The 26455-nt window shown below is 38.3% G+C and overlaps 2 protein-coding genes across 8 annotated transcripts; both read right to left on the minus strand.

Annotated features, from left to right (window-relative positions):
• Window positions 1–6750: 6750 nt before the first annotated feature.
• On the minus strand, window positions 6751–13969 carry LOC139988061 (ionotropic receptor 25a-like). 2 transcript variants are annotated; one of them, XM_072004999.1, is made up of 5 exons: window positions 13731–13969; window positions 11220–11568; window positions 8387–8925; window positions 7638–7967; window positions 6751–7415 (listed from the first exon to the last, which is right to left on the minus strand). In XM_072004999.1, the coding sequence occupies exons 2-5, from the start codon at window positions 11502–11504 to the stop codon at window positions 7139–7141; spliced, it is 1431 nt and encodes a 476-aa protein (XP_071861100.1). In that variant the 5' UTR covers window positions 11505–11568; window positions 13731–13969; the 3' UTR covers window positions 6751–7138. The 2 variants fall into 2 exon arrangements, with proteins under 2 accessions (XP_071861100.1, XP_071861099.1); XM_072004998.1 differs by lacking the exon at window positions 13731–13969 and having other exon boundaries at window positions 11220–12904.
• Window positions 13970–15798: 1829 nt separating this feature from the next.
• LOC139988490 (hrp65 protein-like) lies at window positions 15799–25446 on the minus strand. Of its 6 annotated transcripts, XR_011800142.1 has the most exons (11): window positions 25097–25445; window positions 24509–24727; window positions 24009–24310; window positions 23457–23749; window positions 23178–23368; window positions 22816–22909; window positions 22591–22610; window positions 17345–18168; window positions 16518–16573; window positions 16299–16386; window positions 15799–15972 (listed from the first exon to the last, which is right to left on the minus strand). XR_011800142.1 is itself a non-coding variant. In XM_072006029.1 (8 exons), the coding sequence occupies exons 1-8, from the start codon at window positions 25286–25288 to the stop codon at window positions 20852–20854; spliced, it is 1527 nt and encodes a 508-aa protein (XP_071862130.1). In that variant the 5' UTR covers window positions 25289–25446; the 3' UTR covers window positions 18857–20851. The 6 variants fall into 6 exon arrangements, 1 of the variants encoding a protein (XP_071862130.1); XR_011800140.1 differs by lacking the exon at window positions 17345–18168 and having other exon boundaries at window positions 16522–16573; XR_011800139.1 differs by lacking the exon at window positions 17345–18168.
• Window positions 25447–26455: the final 1009 nt, after the last annotated feature.

Genomic DNA, 26455 nt, shown 5'->3' on the forward strand with positions numbered 1-26455 from the left:
GTACGAAAAATCAAAAGTAAAGGTATCCTTGCGGTTGCGGCAGCTTTTCGGTCGCGGAATAAAACGAGGCTGCGCTCTATACCAGCGGCAGAAAGTTTGCGACTTTTGCGGTGTTTGTGCATGGTACACGGAATCTCAGTGGCTAAAGCAAACGGCCAACGAGTTTGTTCCACTCTCTCGCTATGTTTTTCTACGGGGCATTACAAATAAGTCGTACTTTATATCCTTCGTCGAACCTTATCGAAAGTAACACGTGTGCTAAATGATTTTACTTTCGATCGACCAAAGTACGCATCCAGACCCTTGGGCTGATTCATGGTACGTGAGTTTCGTCGAACAAGTACCCTTAGTCGAGTTTCTTTAGTCGGTTTAATAAAACGAGTCCGAAAACTTTTGACCGGAATTGCTTACTCGCAATTTGATTCGATCGTAATTTTAAAGAAACGAGCGGACACTCTCGAATTGCAGCACGCGTTAACAGCGACGATATCGTTCGACGGATACCAATAATTACGAAAGCGACGGTCAACCGAGTTTCAATAGAATCGGCGTGTTATTTGAAAATTTGCGTGCGCGTAATAATCGCGTCGCGAAAACCATAGATCGTAATTGGCAGCGTTTGAAAACAATGCGGTGCATTGGTCCGGCCGTTAATAATCGTGCGAATCGAATAATCTCATAGCATCACGGAAAAAGCAATCTTATCGGATAGCGGTGATAAAAATGCGATTCGATAAACATTCCTACCACATCATCGAGCGTCCGCTCGCTCGTACGTGACAATGGCTGATCGATATATCCCGAGCTCGCTCTAATATCCCATAGTGAGATTTCACGGCATACCCGACACTTTAACGTGCAATTTTATTCGAGCCTCGGGAATCACGTTTTCACGGATCTCGCGCGACGCTCGCCGAATCGGCCGGCAAATCGTCCGGCGGAATTATAGGGCCCTTCGGTTAGCCGCGGCTGCGTTTTCATCGCGTGTTCGTTGGCAACCGCGTTCAAATTTTTCCTTTGTAACGGAAATAAAGGAAACCGAAATCGTCCTATCGTGTCGAACTCGTGGCCGACAAAGCCACCGGGTTACGAGTTAGTTGGAATACCATTCTTGGTTCTAGAATTTCAATTAAGGAACACTATTCCACGTATTTGTATGCTTGCAGTTTCTCCGCACGCTTTACATTACGAGAATTTTCACGTGCAGTCAAATTTCATAACTCGGGTATTTTACGATTAATTCGAACGGAGTAATCTGTTGCACCGCCAGTACGCTAGGTGGGAATGATACAGCGCGATCGTAAATTAAAAGCTTAAAGAGGAACGCCTATCGATGGGGTGGCCGTTACGAAGCTTGGAAAAATGAAATTAAGATGGCAAGTAGAAATTATGTGCGGACGTTCTTTTATTAAACCTATAGGATATTACGGTTCTGTCGCTTCTTATTTAATAACCGGTAATTTAAATAGCTTAAAAATTGCCGCGTATATTTTCGAAAAGAAACTGCGTACCCTCGTTTCCCGAAAAATATTTCCGATTTTCACTCTCTCGCAGAGACTTTAGCTCTCTGCCTCGTTTTACGATATCTCGTTTCCACTTATACAGTTTTTTAAATGAAACGATACTCGAAAGGTATCTGAATTTTCATTCGATATCTCGTCGAGAAAGAGAAGAAAGTGGAAATATAAATTATTCGTATGGAAATTTGTCGTCAAAGGTCAACTACTTTTGATACGTAAATCGTCTACGAATTTATAGAAAAAGGTTGCGTTCGCGTGTGCTCGTAAATCAAACATCCCTTCCATTCAACTCGTCGAGTAACACGAACCCGATAACTCCCAGAACCAGCGTTTCGTTGCTTTCGGCAAATGACTCTGTTTGCTGGTAATCAAACGAATCAGTTGAAAAAGCATTGGAACGACGAAGCTTACAGCGTACGACTTTGGCGCAAGGAAACTTATCTATTCGTTTTTGGCCCTCTTTCATCCTCCTCTAGAAACGCATTAATTCGTGAAAATTTGATTTCGTTTATTTCGTTTATTTCGACATCGCCTTCGTTAAAATTTCATCTGGCCGACTTTGCACTCGTAGGAATTTTATCTCACCGACTTTGCCCTCATCGAAATTTCATCTCGTCCACTTTGCCTTGGTCTGGCGTGCGCGCCACAATTAACCAAGATACAAGATTAACTCGGAGCAACGAACATTTTTTAAAACGCCAGTGCCAATATTTGTGACGTTCTAACCAAGTCCAGCCGCGGCTTAGTCGATTCGTCTTGTTTGCTCTGCTCCGTTTCCTGGCCGAGTCCTTCCCTTTCTAAAATTTATTTTTCGCCGCGACTATTTTTATACGCAATATCGGTGTGTACACGCGTCAGATATATCTACCGCTGGAAATGCTGAAGCGGGAGAAAAGGGCGAAGCAGAGGGAAATAAAATGAACGACGCGGGAAAACGCAGTCGAAATATGCATGTAGATGACCAGAGGCAGGTTCAATGAAAAATACATGAGTGGCCTCCGAGGGAACTTCGTTATCCAGGTAAGTTGTAAAATCCACGCGAGCCGAGTGCCTATTAACGTCTCTGATTAATGTTTTATGCATAGCGTAGCCGCATTTTTTCGCCCACCTCTTCAAACGAATACTGTCGCTACTGTCCATTCCAACGACCGAAAACCATCCAATTTCATTTCTTCCCTTTGAATCGTCGTAATATCCAGCTTCGATCTCCTCCTTTGGTGGAAATCAGCCTCGTCTCGAGGGTTAAAGCGACGTTCGCACCTTTCGATATTTACGTCGGATCGTCGAACGTGTTTGTCACGCGTCTGCTTCTTCCGTGAGATCTACTGCCCATAGCATCGCGCATACACAAAGTACACGAAGACGTCTCAGCTTGCTCCCCGGAGTGCACGCGGGCCTTTGCAATTCCGCAAAATAATCGCAGATGCCGGTTCGCTCTCCCGGTGGACAAACAAACGCGGAGCTGTTTGTCGCGAAGGGCCCCTGAGGAAGCTGAAAGTAGCGGCCGGTTATTTCTGACCTCTGCTCCGAACAGTAGAAGAAACTAGCTCGTGCTACCTTGGATGCTTTCGCGTGGGCAAAAGAGACGGCGAAAATTTCGCAGACGACGAGAACGTAGCCGCACGATCGGCCATTGGACCATCGTATTTCTCGGCTGTCGCGCGATCATCCAGCCGAGGGTGCACGCGCGACTCGCGATAGGCAGACCAAGGCGCGCTTTTCTGCTGTCATCTTCGCGCACCCTGGCTTCCGTAATGAAACGTCCCCCTTCGACATCACGAGATCTAGGTAAGTGCTCTTTCACCTTCGTTCTCGGTGTCGATCGTTCTTATAACGCCCGTCGAAAGTGTCCTGACTGCGAGTCAGTGCGCCGAATACGGCACAGCCCAGTAATAACAGCGTATAGACCAGTTATAACTCGATCTTCACCCTCTTTTGCGCTATTTTTCTTTCTTCTTCCTTGTCGCGCCAATGTAGAGACACGTCGATCGTTATATCTTGTGCGTTTTTTAAATATACAGGGTATCGGAAAATACGTGGAAGATTTCTATAGGGTGTATTTTGGATAACGAAACCGCGAAGAAGATTCAGGTGCAAGTACGTCGTTCGAAGTTTATTTCTCAAGCTTCGAACAATTCTATTTTCCGCTATAAATGTACCGGTATCGCTCGTCTTTCTCACTCTACGATTCGTAAACCGAAATGTCGTATTACAAGGATCGATGAAATTGTTCGTAAGTGGAAGAACGAGCCTCGCGAACCACGTTTACCTACAAAAAGTTTCTTCCTTACGTTCGTATGTATAACACGATCCGATCAATATCCCGTAGACGTACGTACAAGACAGTCGTCTGAAAATATAGCAGCTTAGTTTGCACAGAAATATATCCAGTTGAGAACCGCTACGAAATAACAATAAATTACCGATACGATAGTGAATTAACGCAGGAAAGTAGCGGATAAACCAGGGTTTATCCGGATACCGAACTCGAGAGGGCCGCGACGCGCGAAGCGTGCAAGAATCGATCGATCGATGATAGCGGTTTATTAAATTTTTCGGTGCGTATAGGTGATCGCTCTATCGTTGATCTCGTATCTCGTTTGAAACTGATAACCGGTAGCCTAATATCCATCGAAGCTGCAATTATCGCGTAATATCGTTACATTACAACGATCGAACGACGCGCCACGTTTTAAAGATAAACCACCGCGATGTTTTTCAGCGTAGAATTTTCTGAAATTCGATTTTCTCGGTCCATCGATTTGCATGTAAATTGATGCGAGAATGCAAGGAGCTTGTATCCGTGTATCGTTCCTTGAGGCACGAATAGAACAACGAACCACCACGTTGCAACTGATCGCACGCTCGTAAATCGTTACGACCGCGTTGGGAACTAGGAAACGTTCGGTGGATCGTCAATTATCGTCCACTGGTATTATTAAATACTTGACATTCATGGGGTTGTACGACGGTGTATCAAGAACGTTTGATCGAAAATTATACCGCCTGACCGTTCGACTCACCGTACGCCACCCACTCGAACGACAGATTGTATTTCGATCGCTTATGGTTGCTTCTAGTTTAATGGATTCGCCACGAAATAGTTGTACGGTCGTTCTAGTACTTCACTAGCGGACCATTAATCATTTCCAATGGACCCGTGGGTTATCCGACTGTTAAAATTCTTCGCGAAATTCTCGACGATTCCGGTAAACGAGGAACTTTTTTTCCTTCCAGTGAAAGATCGGTACAACGGCCTTCGTGCGCAAAAAATTAAAGCTCATGTGTGTATTATTGCGATAATTGTTACTGGCAATAAGCACGCTATGGTTGTACCGATATCCTCTCGAACGTAACATTTCACAGTCGACGTAGTTCCCGCTGGGATTATGTAACTTTCATAAATCGTAGTAGATAAGCTGGAATAAGGAAACGGAATTTCTCTAAATGAAACATTCCCTCGATGGAAAATTAAAACGCGTAGCCATCGGTGTATCTTTAACTTAAAACTAAATTACAGTGGGAATTTGTCCAACCACGTTACAAAAATGAATATTTCAAGATTGAAGAATTCAAAGGGATTCAAAATTGAGCGATTTAATTGCTCGTGAAGATCAACGAACCGCGTCTTTGCAGACCCTCGATCACTCACGGCGTTTCTCTCGACGCGAACCGCAAATTTGCCGCGAAATCCTTGAAACATGGTCGGTGGCGATCATAAATCGCACGAACTTGATTCCGAACACGTAAAAACCAACTGCGATAATCATCAATTTTTACGTTCCATCCTTGCAAGATCTCTGTAATTCGTTTTCTCCTTTTTTTTACTTTATTCTCTAATTTCTTCGAAAGTTAAATTTCTTCGAAAATAATTCTTTTTATCGGACAGAAGGAAAAAATCCAGCGTCCAAATTGCAGCTAATTTGCTCGCGATAAGTAACTGGCCGATAATCGAGTCGGTTTCGATCGCGTACACGGTGCTTCTCGAGGTCGGTGTATCGCGTGCAAAAATCGGTCAAGCGACCGACGCTGGTCTCGCAACTGAAAGCTAAGCTTTCGCTTCGTTTCATTTGTTTTCGTCCGTTGGTTGCCACGGCCGTGATCCACTCAATTTTTCCTATCGACGCAGCTTCGTTCCCTTTCGATACTTTCTCGTCGAAATTTTCGATCGCAGATCGTCTCGCATTGCCGCGAAACGACGTTGAACTACCGCGAAAAATTTGCATGTCACGCGTCGCGTGCCGTCACCTCTCGTTATCTCGTAATTGACCAGTCGATCGTTAGTTTCCTCTCGTCACGTGTACATACATACACACGTGCAACGTTAAAACTTTCATTTCAACGTGTTATCGATATCTTTGTGACTGAAAATCGTGACCACTTGCGACGCACCATTTAACGAGATTGATTCTTTTCTTTTTTTCATTTTTTTTTTTTTTTTTTCTGGAAATCGTTCAAAGTGGTCATCGCTTCTAAGGAAACTCTACATCTGGTCTTTTAGTTTTCTCGAGCACCGAAGCCATCGACTGCGTATAGACAAACGATTGGGTCGAAGGCAAACCATAAACGGTACATAGGCAATATCCAAATTCAGCAATAGACACGGCACAAGAGTTAACAACCACCAAAACCCTCCAATTACTCGACTACTCGACACGTCGGAAGAGATCCGCAGGCTAAAAAGACATTACACCTTAGACCTAAGCGCTAGATTCGAGTAGAATCAAACATACTATAATCACTTATTAATCGTGTCGTAGTACCACGCCAGATAAATTTATTTAAAATTCTCTACGAGAATTGATTGTAAAATAAACGCAAATAAAAAAAGAAAAAAGTAGATAGGCGACGTTGGCTTCGGGGTTTTCAGTCATAGGATAACACTTCTAGATACCCTCTAATTAATCAACTACTCGACACGTCGGAAGAGATCCGCAGGCTAAAAAGACATTACACCTTAGACCTAAGCGCTAGATTCGAGTAGAATCAAACATACTATAATCACTTATTAATCCTGTCGTAGTACCACGCTAGATAAATTTACTTAAAATTCTCTACGAGAATTGATTGTAAAATAAACGCAAATAAAAAAAAAAAAAGTAGATAGGCGACGTTGGCTTCGGGGTTTTCAGTCATAGGATAACACTGCTAGCGTGCGGATCTGGATCAGCTCATATTATATTCCGATTTGTATTTACACTTTAGTTTTTAAAATATATATTTCCTACCTTACAATTTATCCACGCGTTCCTTTGTATTCGCATACATCTAATTACCTCAACAGTTAAAACGATCGATGGGAATTATTTTAATTTTAGTTAAGGATAAAGAAAAGAACAACAGACAAAGTTAGTTGATCGATGTACATGTAAATCGAAAATATCGGAATTTATGTATGCCTCGGCTACGTTACAACGCGATACGCGAAACTGATGAACAAACAAAAACGGCAAAAGGAAACAACCATTTTCCTCTGATTAACATTTACTTTTTTCGTTGCTCTGTTTGTTACATAGTTTGAAAAAATACTGCTGTGCATTCACGGAAGCACACACACGCACAAAACAGCATGAGAAACGTGCAAATATGCCATGTTATTGTCATTTTTCTGTTTTTATTTATTTTCTACGAGAAGTGTATCGCGTTGTCGCATAGAGACCTACTTTTTTTATTCTTCTATTTAACTGATAGCTGTACCAGCAATATTGAAGGCAGAGTATTAGAACAGCGAGCAATATACCGAGCAGGATTAGCAGGAATGTAACAGCCAAATTGTCGACGTCGAAGCCCGCGTTAAAATCCTTGTCAGCCGGGCAATTCGCTCTCGAAGGATTTTCGTCCCACCATTTCTTCTCCAGAGCGTTTAATCTCCGTTCAATCGCCAGCTTGGTAATCCTTTAATTAAACATTTATCGTTACGCACTAAATGGAGCTTCGAACGAACGAGCTAATGGCAGTCGTTTTCTTCCACTTGGAGATTATATCATGGTAATATCGTTAGCCCGAAAACGCGTAGTTAAATTTTACGACTACGAGAGACTAGGATTTGACCGTTGCGATATCGTACGAAACCGAACAGAACAAGGAAACGAAATCGATTTGGATCGTTAGACTCACGCGTCATTGAGCTTCGTTCTCAAAGGAGAGTCCCTCTGTACCGCAAAAGCGTACGGTTTCTTGCTAAACTCTTCCCCGATCTGTCTGAAGTCGCAATTCGTCAACATCAGATATTTTACGGTTATAGCTTCCGCTATAAAGGCGAACTCGTAAGTGCGGTTTGCTTCCCGCGTCATTTTCACCGCTTCTTCCACGCTCCCAACAAATCCCGTGTCTTTCATCCCAAGATACATCTTCGTGAACTTGTCCTCCAACGGATAATCCCACACGGCATAATCGGATCTGTTTGCTTCTGGTGTATTCTCGTCTAACGCCATACGTCTCCAGTTCCTATATATAGCAATTTTCATTTTACCATTGTGCAAGAACCGTTCGAATCGATGCTAACCCTGCCGCGTTACTTTCTAGCTCATTCTAGCTAACTGCTTGTAATCTCTGCAACGCGAAATGATACTTTAAACAAGACGCGAAAATACCGTTGCGTTGCTCGTTTCGATTCTACGTCGAAGCGTTAAAAATCGTTGTTCGTCGGAACGACAGCAAGATCGGAGTATAAAAATTGGAAGATCGCGGCAGGGTTAAGCGTGACTAGTCTAAAAGCAAGAAGCTTTCTTCGTCGGGCCGTAAGAAAGCAGCGACTGTATCGTAGATGAATAATTAATTATCAATCATGGGATAAATAATTTTAGTCCCGGAAGAGGATTCGTTTTTTAAATGGAAAATGGCACTAAAAGGCAAGAGCGTCTTACGTGTAGAACCATTCCTCCATCCTTCTCATTGCTAAGAAATATCTGAATGCCGAGGAATTGGCCACAGTGGAATACCGAACTCGATACTGCTTTCTAAGGTCGTCCATGGACTCGATGTTTCTCTCCAACCGTTCTAGAGTTTCATAGGCCGCGAGATTGGCAGAGTAAGCGGCGACCATGACGAAGCAAAACAGCCACCAGGTCCCGGCCACTATCTTCCCTGATAAATTTTTGGGCATTTCTCCTCCTCCGTGGGGAGTGATTGACGTGAACGCGAACCAGAAACACTCCTTCAACGAGGAGAATCGATCGTCCGCCTCGTTCCGATACTTTGCCCGATTGTTCCGGTAGCTAAAGGGCGAGTACCTCTCCAGACTATATAATAGAAATATCGTGAAGAGGAAAGCGAACGCAAAACCTATCCAGACATCGATCTCCAAGATCATTAGGAACCTGAGGAACGGGACTTGCCTCCTTTTCTTCAGCATCATTATCGTGAAACCGCTTGGTCTTTGGTACGGAACAGAGAAGTCGACTACCTGGATATCGTACCATTATACCACTAACTTTTACCAACTTTTTATCATCGAGAAGTTCGATCATCGGTTACTGGTTAGCTTATTGGTAAATCGATTGGAATTAAACAATTTTAAATTTTGAATTAAAAGTAATAGAATAATAATTTCAAGATAACTGCTTATTCGACGCAATGTGGTTTTCTCAAACTTTGTCTCTCGCTTACAACTTTTCAAAGATTCTCTCTCTCTCTCTCTCTCTTTTCGATCATACCGTGTTGGAGTACAACGATATTTCACGCATAGGCATAAGTACCCTTACACAGACACCCACACAGGCATTTGAACAGGACACTTACACAGGTCATACTCGTTACTGTATAGAGAGCGGGGATCAAAAGTGTTGAAGTGATCGCCACTTCTAAGAAAACTCTACATCTGGTCTTTGGTTTTCTCAAGCGCCGAGGCCATCGACAGCGCATAGACATCGAGGACAGACCGTAAGCGGTACATGTACGACGTTGACTTCAGGGTTCTTTTAGTCTACGAGTAACATTGCTGGCGTGCGGATCTGGACCAATTTACAATTTGTATTCCACACTTTGTACTTTAATATTCACGATATATATATACTTACGATACCTTACAATTTATCCACGCGTTTCTTTATATCCACCTACATCGAATAACCTTAACAAAAAGTATTTAAGAGATCATGGGTCACTGCCTAAGTCTAGTCTGAGAGTAACTGCACTCGGTAGTGATTCGCAAGAGACCCCGGGATGACCACCGTGGGGTTTTAGTCGGTAGGAGTCCGACACTACACGGTCGTTGCTACGCAGCGCCGAGTGTCCATGAGGATTTCCCCACGATAATAAAAAAAAAAAAAAAAGTCTGAGAGTAACTGGCCAACAATCAACAATTCTTGTATAATTGTTGTTAATTATATCGCTCGCTCATATACATGTGGTTCTGTAGTTCTGTTTAATAAACATCACTGAACTTATTATTTCAACATAAACATTGTGTCTTCCACAGATTATTAATCCTAATTTTGTTAAGGTTATTCGATGGATGTGGAAATCAAAGAAACGCGTGGGTAAATTGTAAGGTATTGAAAGTGTATATTTATTGCGAATGTAAAGTATAAAGTGTGGAATACAATGTAAGCTGGTCCGGATCCGCACGCTAGTGTCACGGATCCAATTTCTGTTTAGCACGTGCTACGCCAGACGCGATGGTCCTTGCGAGATTCCTCATAGTCTGGGCGTCAAAACCTATCCATTGTTACATTGACCCGCAACAGGCCTAAGGAGATACCGTAAACCGAATCTGTTCAGTTGCATTTCTCTTCGCATAAACATTTTCGGTTTACAGATGGTCCTCGTGTTTGTTGCACGCTCTTAACTATTACGGAAAAAGCGAGTGTCTGGCGAGATAACAGACTTTTCCCATGAACAAGGATGCTCATATCTGGTTTTCTTTCTCTTTACAACTTCATTTATTAACCAATGGGCATTTTCTACCGAAAAGTGTGGACGACGAATCCGCGTTCTGAGTTCAAAAGGGCACATCCACACCGAGGTTTCTTCCTTGATGGTACGAGCCAGGTCCGAACAGTTCTTCTTCCGATCTTTTGTAATAAAAAAACCTAACTGTGAAAAATAAACTTGATTTTATACCGAATCTTGTGCATTCACTTTAAAAATTACGCGACACTAGCAATGTTAGTCTGAGACTAAAAGAACGCTGAAGCCGACGTCGCACGTGTGCCGCTTATGGTCTGTCGTCGACGCATTCTTTTGTCCGTGCGCTACCGATGACCTCGGCGTTTGAGAAAACCGAAGACCAGATGTAGAGTTTTCCTAGAAGTGTCGATCACTTCAACAAATTTCAAGATTAAATTCTGAAGATGGAATCCCGCTGGGGGCAACCATCCACATGCTATATTTTATTCTTTAAGCTATAATATTTTACCAAATGTCCTTCTGGACAAATTGAAAAAATTTTAACAAATAATCAATAAAAAAAGAAAAAAAAAGAAAAAAGATTAAATTCTAACATACCGAATTCCTAAAGATCTCGCACGAAGAAATTTTCAAGTATTCTCCGAATCGCTTTTTAGTCGCTGCCAATATTCCGACGTAAACATTCGAACGATTTTGAAACGCTCATCATCGACGCGGAATTCCCATCGCGATATAAAATAGATATATCAAATATATGTCTATCTATCGTTGCGAGCGTTTCGTTCGTCGTTTAGGACACGAAAAGAAGTTTTATATTCTTTTTACGACGCAGTAAGGATCGATAAATACCTGAGCCCTGCTGGATGTGATCCATATGGGTCCGACAGCGATGTCCGACATATTGCTCGTTAACTCGTAGATCATACCGTTCCAAAGCCCAGTCTTCGGATCCAAATCCCCGTATTTTTCGTCGAAAGACTTTCTGATCGTGTAATCGAAACCCGCCAACGATCCAATGTCGTTCAGAAGATCGATGCAATATCCGTAAAAAGTGCCACTGGTATTATTGTACATGACATACGGTGGAGCGATTTCCGTTACCGCTCGATAGATCGGTCTGCTTCCGATGGTCATTTCTTACTTTTATCTACTTTTCTCTCGGCTTGGTTGCAGTTTTATGGCCGCGAGATACAGGCACCTATCTAATTTTGCAGAAAGATCGAACGACGTACATCCCTTTCGTTCTATAACCTCGTGAAAATCTTACGCTCTATCGCCGTTATATTCGGCTATTTGTTAGCGAAACGTTGCTTTCGATCGTAAAATAGAAGGTATTTTATAAGATGTTAAGAGAAAGAACAGTCGAGAGATCGATAGATTCGCGGTATTCCAGAAACAAAATGGAATAGAATTTTTAGTGTAAATAAAATAGAAAAATATTTCCTGGCCATGTGTCTCTATCGAATTCTTCCTATATTCAAGTTTTCGTGTCTTTGAAACAGGTAAAGAAAGTGTAAGTAAAGGAAAGTGTGAGAGTTTAAAAGCTCTAGTAGTAGTAAGTGGTCGCATATCCGGCACGTCTGACCAGTCGCCAACTTGTTCTACTTACACGCGACTACTGACACGCTTTCTCCGAAATAATCAACAGGCTAAATAGAGGATAGTCGATAATACGGTAAACACGGACACGTATCTGATACGATCTCTGTCTGTAATTGGATTTGTTACATTCAATTTGCAAAGCACGCCAGAGTATTAAGAAGGAAAACGCAAATGACAAAGTTCGTAGAAGTGGATTCGAGTGTCCGTTTCTCGAGAATCGAAACTGAGGCTTCCGTAAATTTGTTCGTGTCGCCGAGACGTCTTAGAATGTCAAATCCCTGTACTTAAGGCGCTATTAATCTTCGTAGCTCGGAAGCCTGACACTATACACGTACTCTGATCGCAATCGTGGACGACGAGCGACATCATAAATTTCGTGGTTAAAGCCGGTGCCGCGGTTTCGAGTAATTAATGCAACCGGTGATGGACACGCGGATAAATCTGTCCTTGCTAAGCTTTCGCCTTAGCCTTTCCGAAAAGCCTAGCCAAATATTTATACACCTTTAAATCTGTACGAATTGAAATCGAACAATTTAGAAGGAGAATTAATTGCGTTTATATTCGTCGAGATTATATTATTTAATTGTGAGTAATTATTTACAACCCTTGGCGATCGAATCAGGGATCGCACGTGTAATTTCGTAGTTGGATAATTCAAGGTGTTTCGCGTAATAACGAGAATAGAAACGCGCGATAGAACGATGTAGAATATCTTAATAATTGATCGATTTTGCTGTCATATACAGAGCTCGTTCGCGTTTTTCAATTTTAATAAAAAAAAAAAAAAAAAAGAAGAAAACGAAAAACATCGAAGATATTTACCGGTGTTAATTCGATGGCCAGGAATCGTATCACAGATCGAAAGAGAATATAACAAACGTTGGAATTCAGGGAAATTGGAACGTATCTGTGAGCGATCGGTCGAGTGGTAAATCTCGAGAGAAATAAGGGTGGCAAGAGTCGCGTACCATGCGATATAATTACGAATCTCATCGAGCCGCAAGCCAGATGACGATATCTATGGATCGGTTATTAATTCGTCGGCAACCTTTTGGCAGAGCCGATATCGAAATCGTGAATTTATTGCCGGTGGCAGCGTGCTACAACAAAGGCAGGCCAATTCGGCTTTGCCAGGAGAATTAACGACGTAAATTTATCGTCGTTGCAGCCGCGGTTAGATTCGCTTTCACTTCCCCATCCCCTTTTTTTTTACCGCCCCGAAATATCGTCATATTTGCGCGCGGTCCACGTTCCCGCGATTAATAACCCGGAAAACCACCGCGGCCCTCGAAAATTGGATTATGAATTTCCATCGCTGGGAAAGGAGAAAAGCTGCAAAAAGGCAAGGGAGGTCCGATAGAAGAGCGCGGCGGTATAACGAGGACGAAACGAAAAAGCGTGGAGACCGCGATCGCGTTCTCCTCGCCAAGCGAACTTTAATTGCCGCGAGTCACTGAATCCCGATAAAATAAACGAGAAAGCGCGGCGCGGTCGAAAAAGACCGGATCGTTTGATGCAATTCGTGGGAAATTAGCACCGATATCATCGCTGCGTTAAATCAGAAACTGTACCGGACCTCTTTCTCTCTCGTATTTCTTTCGATCACGTTGGAAAATCGCAAAATTTCGATACGTTTTTAACGTTCTCCGTTTCTTGCTTCGCGTTTCCTGATAAAAGGCAATTTTACGTTAGAAAGGCGATCGCTCGATCGCAGTTCATTAACGCGTTTAATCCCTGAACGACGGCGACAGATCGTACCCGCAAATTTTGGGAATCCTTGTGGAAAGCCGCTGCGTTGGTCGGAAACTTGCCGATGGCTGTAGGAAATTGTTGGCTCCAAACGACGACTGTAAATCTTCGAGAAGGCTGATTCTCGGCTTCGTTTACGTTTCTATATACTATGTAGCTAGTTGCCGCGGCAATGGCACACTGAAAGCTTGCCCGCTGCTTTTCCACCGTCTCTTTTCTCTCTCCTCCCTTTCGGTCTGTTCCTCGACTTTTCCCTCTCCTCCCTTTCGGTCTGTTCCTCGACTTTTCCCTCTCTGTCTCGCTTTTCGTCTCTCGGTCTCGCCCGCTCTTTCTTTTCTTCCCTTTTTTTTTTTTTTTTTTTTTTTACACAAAGTATTTCTTTTCTAACAATGCCGAGCACTATAGTTAGGCGCCGTATTGTAAAATCACCGGCGAGCTTTTTCCACGTATTCGCACGCAAATTGGAGCACCTTGACATGCACACACATAGGCACGTTTGTTGCTTGCCATTCTTCGATTTTCCCGACGTATGATATTGTCTCCGTGGCTGTGCGTCTGTTCGGAGCTAGTTGCACAGGGGAGAGACAAGGGGAGAGAAAGAGAGCGAAAAATCGAAGGAAAGAGGGAGACACGGACGAGAATGGAGTCCTTGACGAAATACCCTCGCCGTTCTACCTTCCAGTCGTCGAACGAATCCTCATTATCAAATGACGTTACTTTCGGGAAAGAGATAGGGAACGACGTTGAGAACTAGTAATTAGAATCTTCTTAGTCGAGTCACATTTGGTCCTTGCGAGCTTCTCGGTATCTCGTACGTTTCTCTCTCCCTCTCTCCATTTATCTATTTATCTATCTATCTCTTCTTTTTCTTTAATTAACGATAAACGATTCCTCCGTTGTTTTAAGACTCTCGTTAATGGCTCCGCTGAAACTTTCGAGTTGTATCTTCACGAAAATTTAAAATACACAGCCTCGCGAAAACGTTTGCAACTTGTACATACTTTGTATCTACACATTATGTGTATCGCGCAATTTCAATATATTTTGTATAAAACATAGGATACTAATATGGATGCATAGGACATATAATTTTCTATGATAAATATTGAAATACTTTCGTAAGCCAATGTATATCGAAACGTGGAGTTTTAACTGTTTATTTTTAATTAGCCGGAGATTAACTTCGCTGGTTCGTTTACGTAACATTCATTTCGCCAGATATTAACATATTCCAGCGCAATTTTCATTCGGTTAATTCCACGATAACGGCCAATGAGATGCGAATTTTCGATAAATAATTCTTTATGACGACAGCGATAGGGAGGAGAAGTATAATCAGGATGCATGTCAGTCGGGCCGCCAGTTTCATCGATAAAATTCACATATTTTCTATGAATATATATCCCTATCGGTGACACTTTGAACATATCGCTGCCACTCTAATCGAAATCGCTATATTAACTGGATAGCCGCTGGTCCCGATGCAATTCGTTTGCCTTCGACCATCGTTTATTCAACATCTCTGAATGGACGGAACGCGTAATTCTTTTAAACGAGAACTCTTTGGCCGACGAATTCTGCGAATTTCATGCAAAGTACCATAGCTAAAAGTGACTCGCCACGCCGTCGTACCACGAGAGTCAACGAAAAGTGCCAAACGAAGCGTGTCGATTTTTCCACTCATGGTACATGCATACCGACCAAATTTTTCTCAAATATCTGACTGCAAATGTAGGCGAATATGCTGTAGCGTCCCATTAAAAACACAGAAATTAACATTCAAGAATAATATTCGTAATTAACGTAACGAAATTCAATCTAACACCAGTCTAAGATCTGAATAATATTATATTATACTTCTCATCAAATATAACAATGTTTTACAATAGAAATTAAAACCAAGTAAAATAGCTATTTTGCAGAATATTTTCTATTTTCTAGAATCTATTTTCCTTTTTTTTTTTTTTTATTTGTTAAATAGGCAAGAGACTACAAGTTTTACGCGCGATAAATTGTGTCTGAGGACGAGGCAGTCTTCTTTTGGTGTGAAATAGCGTATTAATTTTACAACATTAACGCAGCTTTTAAAGAGACTATATTAAAAGTCATACAATCTGGCGAGTAAAAAATTGTAATCGAAATAACCATCGCTGCTGTGCTCTTGCCATCGCTCGCTCAATTGCCTCCGGAAAATGAAGCGCCCGTTATAGCGTCGATAAAGAAAACGACTTTCAACGCGTAAATTTTCCTCCTATGAAAGAAAAGATATTTTGTTAATGCTATGTGTAGATGTTAACTCAATCGATGAAACGTTCTGAGCAATACGCTCAGAACACGTTGGGTCAATCATTGAAATCTCTCCTCAATTATTTGTCATCATAGAAAGAAATTTTATTAAAAAGACGTAATCTCAAAATTTAAGACCGCGTTGAATGCCACGGGCGTCACCGGTGACCTCACAGTGAGATTCATTCATTAATGACGATTATACATCGTAACATTTATAATATTTCGAGTAAAACTCGAGTGGCGTTCAACGTGTTAATATAGTAAAGTAAGGAGAAAACTGAAACAAACCTTATGATCTTAAACTTCCTTTGCACGCACATCTTTCGTTTGTACGTCGAATACTACGCGATGCGTACTAACAGATGCAATCAAAAATCTGTAAATAGAAATTATATATAATCTCAAGTCCTAAATTTTGTATAATCGGTACATTGAGATTAATATTTCATCTTATATGATTTCTTGTTTGATTTTTAAGGATACGTAATGATTTTTGTGCAAATTTACTTTCCGTTTTTCAATACGTTTTATTCATTTCCTCAGCCAGGAACTGCTATAAGCGCCTGTAAACATAAAAAGTAATGTAAACATATTACATAAAAACAATGCATCGAGTTTTAACATAGAACGTAATAAATTAATGCACTTTATACATAGATTACGTGTGAGTCATATAAAATCAGTAATGTGATTGTAATTAAAAGTTCTTTCAGAATCTTAAAGTTCAAGAGTATATCTTGTCAGATATAAATAGCATTATTTATGTAAGTATAATTTCAGTTATCAGCCTAGATTTCAATAATGAACCCAGACAACCTTCGCTAAAGTTGGTATACGAGCATATTTTGGTTGTCAGAGGTAAAAACACCGTCTAGGCTGGACAATTTCCTCGTATTAATTAAGTTCCTACAGAATAATTATGTAACGGAACGATTAGATTTTCGTTGGAATTATATCGCTTGAAAATAAAGTCAGTCGTATATTGTCGGTCATATATACGGTATAATTAACAAAATAAACCACTTTGTATTATAATCTCCTATTTGTTTTCTAACTTTGAAGTCTAACGATGAATCCAATTTCGCTGGCAATGATTACAAATTATTATTAATTCCTTTAAAAATATAGAGTTGCTTAACGGCTGGAATATAATTTATATATTCGATATTGAATAAATAAAGATCAATATGTTTAAATATACGAAACGTCTGCGTTTTAAATATCCGACTAACGACAAAATATAGATTAAAATTATATAAATCACTTATATAAATATCCCACCCGAAGATTAAGACAGAATTATGCATAATAACACTTTGACAAAATCTACTCACCTCGTACCAGTAGTTTCAAGTACGCAAGCCTATCTTGTAATTGCAGACTCTCTTCTGTCAGAAATATAGATACATTGTAGACTTTACAATGTACGATGATCGTCTGAAACGCGTGCCCTGATCTACGCTGCGAGCGTCGACATTGAGGCTCTGCTCCATTTGGAGCAGAAAAGAATTTCATTCATTCTCTGAAAAAGAATTCCTTTCGCTCGGCGATTCCACGCGTTCGAGTTTACACATTCGTATTCTCTATTTCGTCACAACTTAGAAGCGGGACAAACGACGTTTTGTCGCGAGTACGAGCTGTATTTAATATTTAATAAAAACACGTAACGTCTGTGTAATAAGAGACAACGATAATACAGTGGGCACTGTACTGCGATCGATGAGTCGCCGTTACAAATCACGTAAATCGCGTGATAAGAGAAGACAAGATCGGTTATCATTGACATCGAGTTCGAGCTCCGCTGACAAACGTAAATATGTATGTACGATTGAAGCAGCTGCAATTGCTTAAACAGCTAGTGGAGCGTTCGCCGTCGTAATCGCTCTCGCCCTTCATCCTCGGAGACGAACACATAATCTTCGTGTTTGATCCGGCAAAAGTATAAATGCAGAGGTGAAGAAATGGTTAACAGGGCAAAATAGGAGCAAGGAAAATACATACAAATATGTACTCTTCTCTATCGTTCACCGTTATCCGTTGCTACATTTATATGTGTGATTCTTGCAGCCAATACACGTGCTGATCTTTGATTGTACCGGGTCTGTCAGAAGTAAGCGATTAAGATCCGCGTTCCTTTGCCTGGTCATTTTTCTCGTCTCTGCGAATACACTCGAAGGAACGAAATACCCAAAGTATTGGTTCAAGTAACGAGTGAACCAGCGACAGGATACAGTTGGAAATTAATAGCCAGATTTTGAAGCATCGTATCGCGTACACGCAGTATCGTCTAACGATGAGTACATGAATGTTCTCTCTTCGGTGCTCTCAATTCAGGAAGATAATCTGTAGATGGTGTGTTGTTTAATTGTTTAGATATAGGAATAAAAAATTATTACAGCTGAAGAGTACCGCCCTCGAATGACGATAATGTGATGTTAAAGGGTCGAGCGGCCACAAAGAGTACAATGGTGTTCGGAACAGCATTAATGGGTCGAGTGACCAAAAGAATATATAGGGTGTTCAAGGCCAGCACAATGGTGCTGTACCGAAAATTGTTCACAAGGACCATAACGATGCTACACCAGAAATAGTTCGTGATGGTTAACAACGGCTAAATTAACAATCCAGCCGCCGGATGATTAACAAGTAGTTAGGCGAGGATGTTATGTCCAGCTAACAATGTTTACAAAGTAACGATTATTATAATACGAGAATACAATAATAATAAATGAACTGAAAAACGATTGGAAATTTTTCAATCGCAATTTATATAATAGTTATATCGTAGGATTAAGATCAGATAGAGAGACAAAATATGGTTAAAGAATAATGCAAGTCATTTAAAATAGATTTTATGAAAATATATTTTTCTGTTTCATATTATATCTTTAATTAAACAAAATTTTCCGAAGGAAAGGTAAATATTATAGTTCGTATAAAAAGTGAATAGAAAAAATACAAAATATTTTCATAATAAAAATTTGTACTATAAACTCACATTATTAAAAGATTTATGTTGAAGATTTCCTGAAAGAAATGCGGCGATATTTAAAAATAATAGATTTTTAATAAAAACAGAATAGAGAGTTCCTTTATATTACATTCACCATGATTTTTAAATTCTCTCTAAGCAAATATACTTTTCATTATATTAAATTGCCTATAACTTTATTTAAAACGTCAATATGAAAATGTCAATTTACTGCCAAAACGAGGCAAGCAAATACGTTGCAAGCATTTTCATATAACAAAGTTTACTATCTTTTAATGATTAACATTTATCTCAAACGAATTCTCAAACGATTATAAAAAGAAAATTCATTTGAAAAGAGATATATTTTATAACGCTATTTAAGAAAAAAAAAAAAAAAAATAATACTGTTATTACTTTCTATTTTAATTATAATGTCCCTATTCTTTTAGGAAATTCACAACTCACATTTAAGTTAAAGAAATTTAACAGATATACCAATGTCAAAATACTTTCGCTTAATTATCACCTATATGTAGTACGATTGCGTGTACGTATCGTACGAATAGAAATAATGCACAAGGTAAAACAAAGAATCTTTGATACAGACACATATATACGTCCGTGCAATTTTATTTGTTCTTAAAAAGGTAAGTTACCAAATGACTTTGATATTGGTATCAGTCAATATTAAACGCACTTTTCGCTTATAAGCTAATTTCATATTTTTTTATAATCATAAAGAACAAAACCAAATATAAGATCAGAGTATATACTTTCACTTTGGAAATCTATCGAATCAAATGAAATGACAAACTATGAATGGTATTATAGTATATACTATGACAATACAGTAGCAATAAAAGTTAATATACATTATTTGTAATATTTACATATTGTTTCATGAAATAAAATCCTATGAGATTATACATTACTATCTATATGTTAGCATGGCAAAAATTTATGAAATAACACTGTTCTACTATTGACAACTTTGGGTTCAGTTTTCCACTATATGCGATTCTCTTCTTTAGACATCGGTGTTACTGGGAACTCAAGTTCTTTCTTTACCATTAAAAATGGTATGATTGTGTTTGCTAATCAATGTTTTGAACAGTATTTTGATTTCTTTTTTACAATTCAGTCAAAAAAATATCTGCCAGTCTTCGCAACTTGGTAATACACATATCAAATTGATGACAAATTAGTATTCTTTCAAATGGATATCCTTTATATTCGCATATTTATATTCGTAGAAGAATATATCTGCACTTCATCGGTTTCACAAAATCGAAAAATTTATCAATGATTCACAGAACATTGTATTAAGATTTGTTTAAATTAGAGAAATGGATGAAGTTAGAGCATTAAAAATGACTGTACGTTATACAAGGAGAACGATAACATTTCTAAAACAGAGATTTCAACTGTTTTCTCATCGTCGATAAGATATTTTAGATTTGCTTATTGAAGTAATGTTGAGAAACTATCTCGGCCCAGAGAATTTCAACCCTTTGAAACAATGCGGAGTGATTCATCCAAAGCAATGAAGAACGTAGATTCTATAATTTGAACGATCGTCCCGAAGACAACAATCTGTACTAAGCTTTTATTGCTGCTAGAATTTCCAATAAAACGGACATAGATTTTACACATTTGAAGACAAAATAATAAGATGAAATTAAAGAAAAAATTTTGTAAAGATGTAATGCTACTATTTTTATCGGAAAACGCTATGCTATGATATAAAATGTGAGAAAGATGATCGGTCGCAAACGTTGTTGGAAAAAATGACTGAAGACTACCAATACGAACTATCGATTCTTCTCAATCGATTAAAGAAATAGAAGTTATTTTAATTCTGCAATTTTTAATAGCGTCTCCTTTTATTAGGATAATCATTCTGACGATTACGATCATTTCCACCTTGCCAACGTCCACCAGCACTATTTCCACGACCACCACCTCTATTGCCACCCATATTGGCCCTCGTATCCCTCAAATCCATTTGACTACGATCATCGTTGTAAACCCCACGACTACCACGATCCATATTATTATAAGCATTCATAAATGTCTTTGGATCCTAATCATCGTTATAGAGAAAAATGAATTTAATTATTACGTGTAGAGTAAAAGCACAATAATATTTTAAGGTCAATGCAGTGGAAAGTTATGTGCCGACAATATCACCGAAATGCCAATGATTTTCATTTAATACGGTGAATAACGATGTTTTGTAAATTTTGGATGTACCATAAATACATTTCACGGTTCAGGGCGCCCATCCATGTTTGTCAGCAGCACAGGTCATCGTCAATTTTCGTCAAATCACATAGAAAAGAAAGGGGAAAACACAATGTTAGATGTTGTTTGCAGATGAAGAATGCTTGAATGCTTGTAAACTAAAAAAATCGATTCTATTTATTAAAACCTACGGATAAAAATTAGGATGTTCAGAAATTAGTGACGCACGATGTAGATAGAAATAAATGATCGCTGCTTAAACGTACCGAACTTGCAGTACAATCAAAAACTAAAAATTTTAAGCATAGAGAGAAGAATTCGTCCAATAAAACCTTAACCTATATATGCAACTTGTATGTTGCATTCATTATCTCTACATAGAATTAATAAAAATTCCCTAACATTTCTTCAAAATTTTATATATTTATTGCTTTCAAATATCCACGGTTAATTCCATAACATTGAATATTAATAAGTGTTCTACCATGATGAAATCTTCCAATGTGCGATAGATGCGTTAAAATATTTTTATTAGCATAGAATAAAACTTTTAGAGAAGCCGCGCCAAGTTTGAAAAAAATAAAAAATGTGACATATTTCAATAGTTGCTGGTTATAGATAATAGGAAACATGTCACTTGTATTCGTAATTAAAGCGAAGAGGCTTTAACAGAAATTGCACTATATATTATTATATGAATGTAGATAAAAGGTTTCAAATATAACATGTAATATGTTTTTCTTATTAGATAAATTAATTTAAAATTAAGTACTAATTTTACGTCGTAAGAAAATTAAGTAAAAAACTTGATTTTAGTATCCACTGATACACCTCTACGGGCCAATTAATTAATATTATTAGTGTGAGATATACATTTGATATTAAAATGATTTCGTTGCAGACATTAAAATCCTGTTGTATTGGAAAGCATGCTTCGTGAGAATACTCTTAAAGTCCTTTCATTTATGTTTTTTGCAAAAGTGTTCACTAATAATACTTTTTTACCGTGCAAGAACATAGTTCAATTTTTCAACAAAATTTTCCCGTATATAGATATAATAATGTTTCATAGTATCACCAGATGGAAATACACATAAATAAAATATCAAAGAAATGCTTTAAGAAAAAACAAATATTTTGTGAAAAATATATACAGGATGTTTCCAAGATCGTAAAATTGAGTAGACGCGTAGTTAAAAAATATTCAAACTCGATTTTCTCGAAAACGGAGCTCCGTGCAAACAAATTTTATTGTATATTTCCGACTTACTTTTACGTTAGGAATCGCTTTCTTTCCAGTCACGAATTCGGAAATACTCTGTATATATATATATAAAATGATAATTTAATGGGATACATTACCACTGGCATGTTGCTTCCACCTATAATAAAGTAAAATTTACAATTAATAATTTTAACAAATTATGGTGTAGAAATCTTATATGTAATAAAAACATACACATTTCATATTTCATAAACATTTTCTATTTCAAAAAGAACTAATTCAATTCAAATATATTAATAAATAAATATGCGTCAGGCTGAAAAAACATTACAATTTATAAAAAATGACATTTTCAGACTTACCATCAGGTTGTCCAAAACCATCGCGGTCGTTACTAATGGGATCATAACTTTTCCCTACTATTCCGCTTCCTCCGCCGCCTCTCATTGCTTGTCCCTTAAATAAAAAAGGAACGTAACTTTAAACATTAGTAAGAAACATGAATATTCTAATAACATTTCATATTCCGAAAACTCTATGATAATAATAATAAATGTTAATAATAAATAAAAGAAAATAAATACATTGTGAAATACATAAGAAATAAAAGTCTTATTATGCAAGCTGTACACCTATTTTCAAATAATTTTTTAATACGGAAATGTAAAAATATCATTTGTTATAGAAATTTTTTGTGATTTTGTTGAAGGTATGAAGTAATCACCTGCAAAAATAAATTATTTTCCTGTTGACGCCTATGCAGCTCCTCTTCTTGTCTTCTAATAGCCATTGCCATTTCTTCTTGCTGTCGCCTTCGTAACTCTTCCTCGCGTGTTCTTTGTTCTTCAGCCTGTCTTTCTTTCATTTCCCATTCTCTCTTTTGCCTCTCACGATCAGCCTCACGCATACGCAATTCTATAATCCACCAAAACCAATTTATAAGGACACATTGCTCGTGTTGTATGTATCAAAACAATATCTTTTAATGCTTTTAAATATCTACCTTCTCTTAAGCGTTTAGTTTCGAACTCGCATCGCTCAAACTCCATTTGAGCTTCCAATTTTTCTTCCTCGATTGCCATTTCTCTTTCTATTGCTTCTATTTTTTGTTTACGTAATTCATAAAGTTGTTTCCATCTTGTTCCATACTCATATTCAAAACTTCCTACTTCTGCAAATCTTGGACCAATTTCGCGAGCTTTAAAAAATTCAGTAGTTCGAGGTAAAGTTTTGTCTGGATAACCATCTATATCATCTTGTTGTTCAAATAATTCAACGATCACAGGTAACGGAGACCTATAATATAAATATCTCGTGTAAATCTTGAAGAACTTTCTGTATCTTATCTAATATAATTATTTTTAAAATAAGATTTTGTGTTCCAATCTTCAGCACACAATACAAACATCTGTTGTATCATGCTTCCTTTCGGAACTATTTTTCTTTCCCCCAATATGATTAATACTTAGGCACTTGTTGATAAGGAAAATACATCAAACAAGCGTGGCGTTGGGGTAACAGACTTTTCGAATTTTTACTTATATTGGAAACATACGCTGTTAGACGGTAGCATCCTTCTGTGCATTTCCGCAGAGCAAGTTGGGCTGAGTTCTTCTTGCAAAATTCTATAATTCCTTCTCCACTGGATTTCCCCTTTTTATCTACTATAACTATAGCACGTTCGATTTCACCAAAGACACTGAATGCTTTTTCAAGCAATTCATTTGAAATCCAAGGTGTAAGATTCTTAACTTTAATCGTTGCATCAAGAGGAGCAAATCGAACTTTAAGTGCACGTCCTTTAACCATTTTACGATCTAATTCATGTTTTGCTTTCTCAGCATTTACCCTGTAATCCTATAAAGAATAACGACAATTCTGTTGCAGTTTAACAATGTATATATGTATATAAATATGTATATAATATATGTATCATCATAAAGATAGCAGCCAAACATTATTATCATTTTTTATCGAACGGTAATTAATTTAATCATTTTGTTTATGTAAGAATATTATTAAAGTAAAAAAAAAAACTAAACTTATTGAACTTACCATTTTAACGAACGAAAAGTTTTTCTCTTTATTTAGAAAAAGTTCAGACGTTTCACCATATTGTTGAAACATTTGTTGGATCTCCTCTTCTGTAACATCATTTGTCAAGTTTCCAATATACAGACGATTACGACCACTGAATTTTTTTTCTGCAGTTTCTTGAGGTGGCAAATCATGCGTAGGTCCACTAATACTCATAATTCGCTCCATTACGCGATCCTAACCATAAAAATAAGAGCAATATTAATTATTTCTAATATATAGAAATTCTGGCAAAGAAAAGCAACATTTACTGATAGTAAATATAGCTCACTCATAGTAATAGAATTATTAACGTATAATACGCAAAATTTGAGATGCAACGATCTGAGAAATATTAACATAATCACTCAAGTACTTCTATATTTTATTTAAATTATATTTGCCACAGTAGAATATGCAGCGCTATACGTATATAAAACTTTATTGTTTTTGAAATATAATCAATTATGTGTACTGTATTACGCATCATTTTATAGCAAATATGGCGATAGAAACAAAAAATTTATTCTTTAAATGTATATAAAAAGAAATATATATAATTCTTACGGGTCCATCGCTATATCTGTTTCCTCCGCTCATTCCGCCACCGCGTCCACCAGAAAAACGTGTTCCTCCTCTTCGACCACGCGGACTGCGATTATCGCCCGGAGGATTCCGTTCCCGTGGATTTTCATTACTATTTTCTGTAGAAGCATTCTGAGGTTCTTGTATTACCTTAGGTATTTCAATTCCTGCCATCGTTCAAATGTTTCAAGCAATAATTATTAAGAATAAACTCCGTCGCGAAACAGTTCGACTCACTTTCGGCTTTCCGGCTAAATAAATCGTTCACTATGGCGTCTTAAAACGAAGTGGTAAGATTGGAGATCCACCAGTGGCAGCCAGAGGACAGAGGAACAATTCCCCTATATAGTTCCATTCTCGGTGCATTATGGGTACATTTCTCTAAGAACATGATTGGTTATTTCATTAATAGGAATTACATCTGATTGGTTAATTCAGACAGATAAAACATTTAATGGATGTATGATAGATGAGATTAACCGAAAGTAATATTTTAACACTAGTTGTTGCATAGAGGTATAAAGATAGAGTGTGCGAGCGAGTTGAAAAAGCGACATAGGAATAGAAAGAGAACGCTGCATTTATACGATAAATGAATATGGATTATGCTTTGCTTTGTGTTGTCGCAAATTTGTAACTCCATGCTATGGATATGAGAATATTTCTATGTTCATAATTCATGCACGCTCCCGTAGCGTTAATTTTAGGAATGTTACATACCACGAGTCCCAAAAATTATTGACTTCTTTTTGTAATCTTGTAGTTTTCGACGCGCAAGCTTTAAGGCGTGAAATCCGCTGTGAAATAAACAATTTTTTGTCATCATGTTTAAATATGTAGCTAAGTTTTCCCCGTTAAAGCAAAAGCTTACCAAGAACATATTCATCCACGAGTTTATCATTATCATACAAATTTTATGATGTTGTTCGTCATACACAACTATAATCGGAGTACGTACAGTTCCAGGTTTTTAAACTACAAAGATCAATAACGTTTTAACAACAGGATTTTGACGTTCAAAATCATCTTAGCAACGGTATGAAAAGAGAAACCTCAGCTTCGACCCGAAAACGGGCACTTAAAGCTACTCCTTGAAACGAACATTATCATTTACGTTCCCATTGTATATACTCAAGTGTACGCTGTAAATAGAATGTAACTATTGCAACTGTAGATAAAGATGGTTTCAGATACGTGTTCATACTTTCTACATTATCGACACTTAGTTAGCTCGTTGATCATTTCGGAGAAGCGCGCCAGCAGTCGCACGTAAGTAGGACAAGTCAGCTGTTGATCAGGCGCGGCAATTATAAGGCGCTGTTGTTACTACTAGAGTTTAAA

This window comes from Bombus fervidus, chromosome 6 (assembly GCF_041682495.2).
Source record: "Bombus fervidus isolate BK054 chromosome 6, iyBomFerv1, whole genome shotgun sequence".
NCBI lineage: Eukaryota > Metazoa > Arthropoda > Insecta > Hymenoptera > Apidae > Bombus > Bombus fervidus.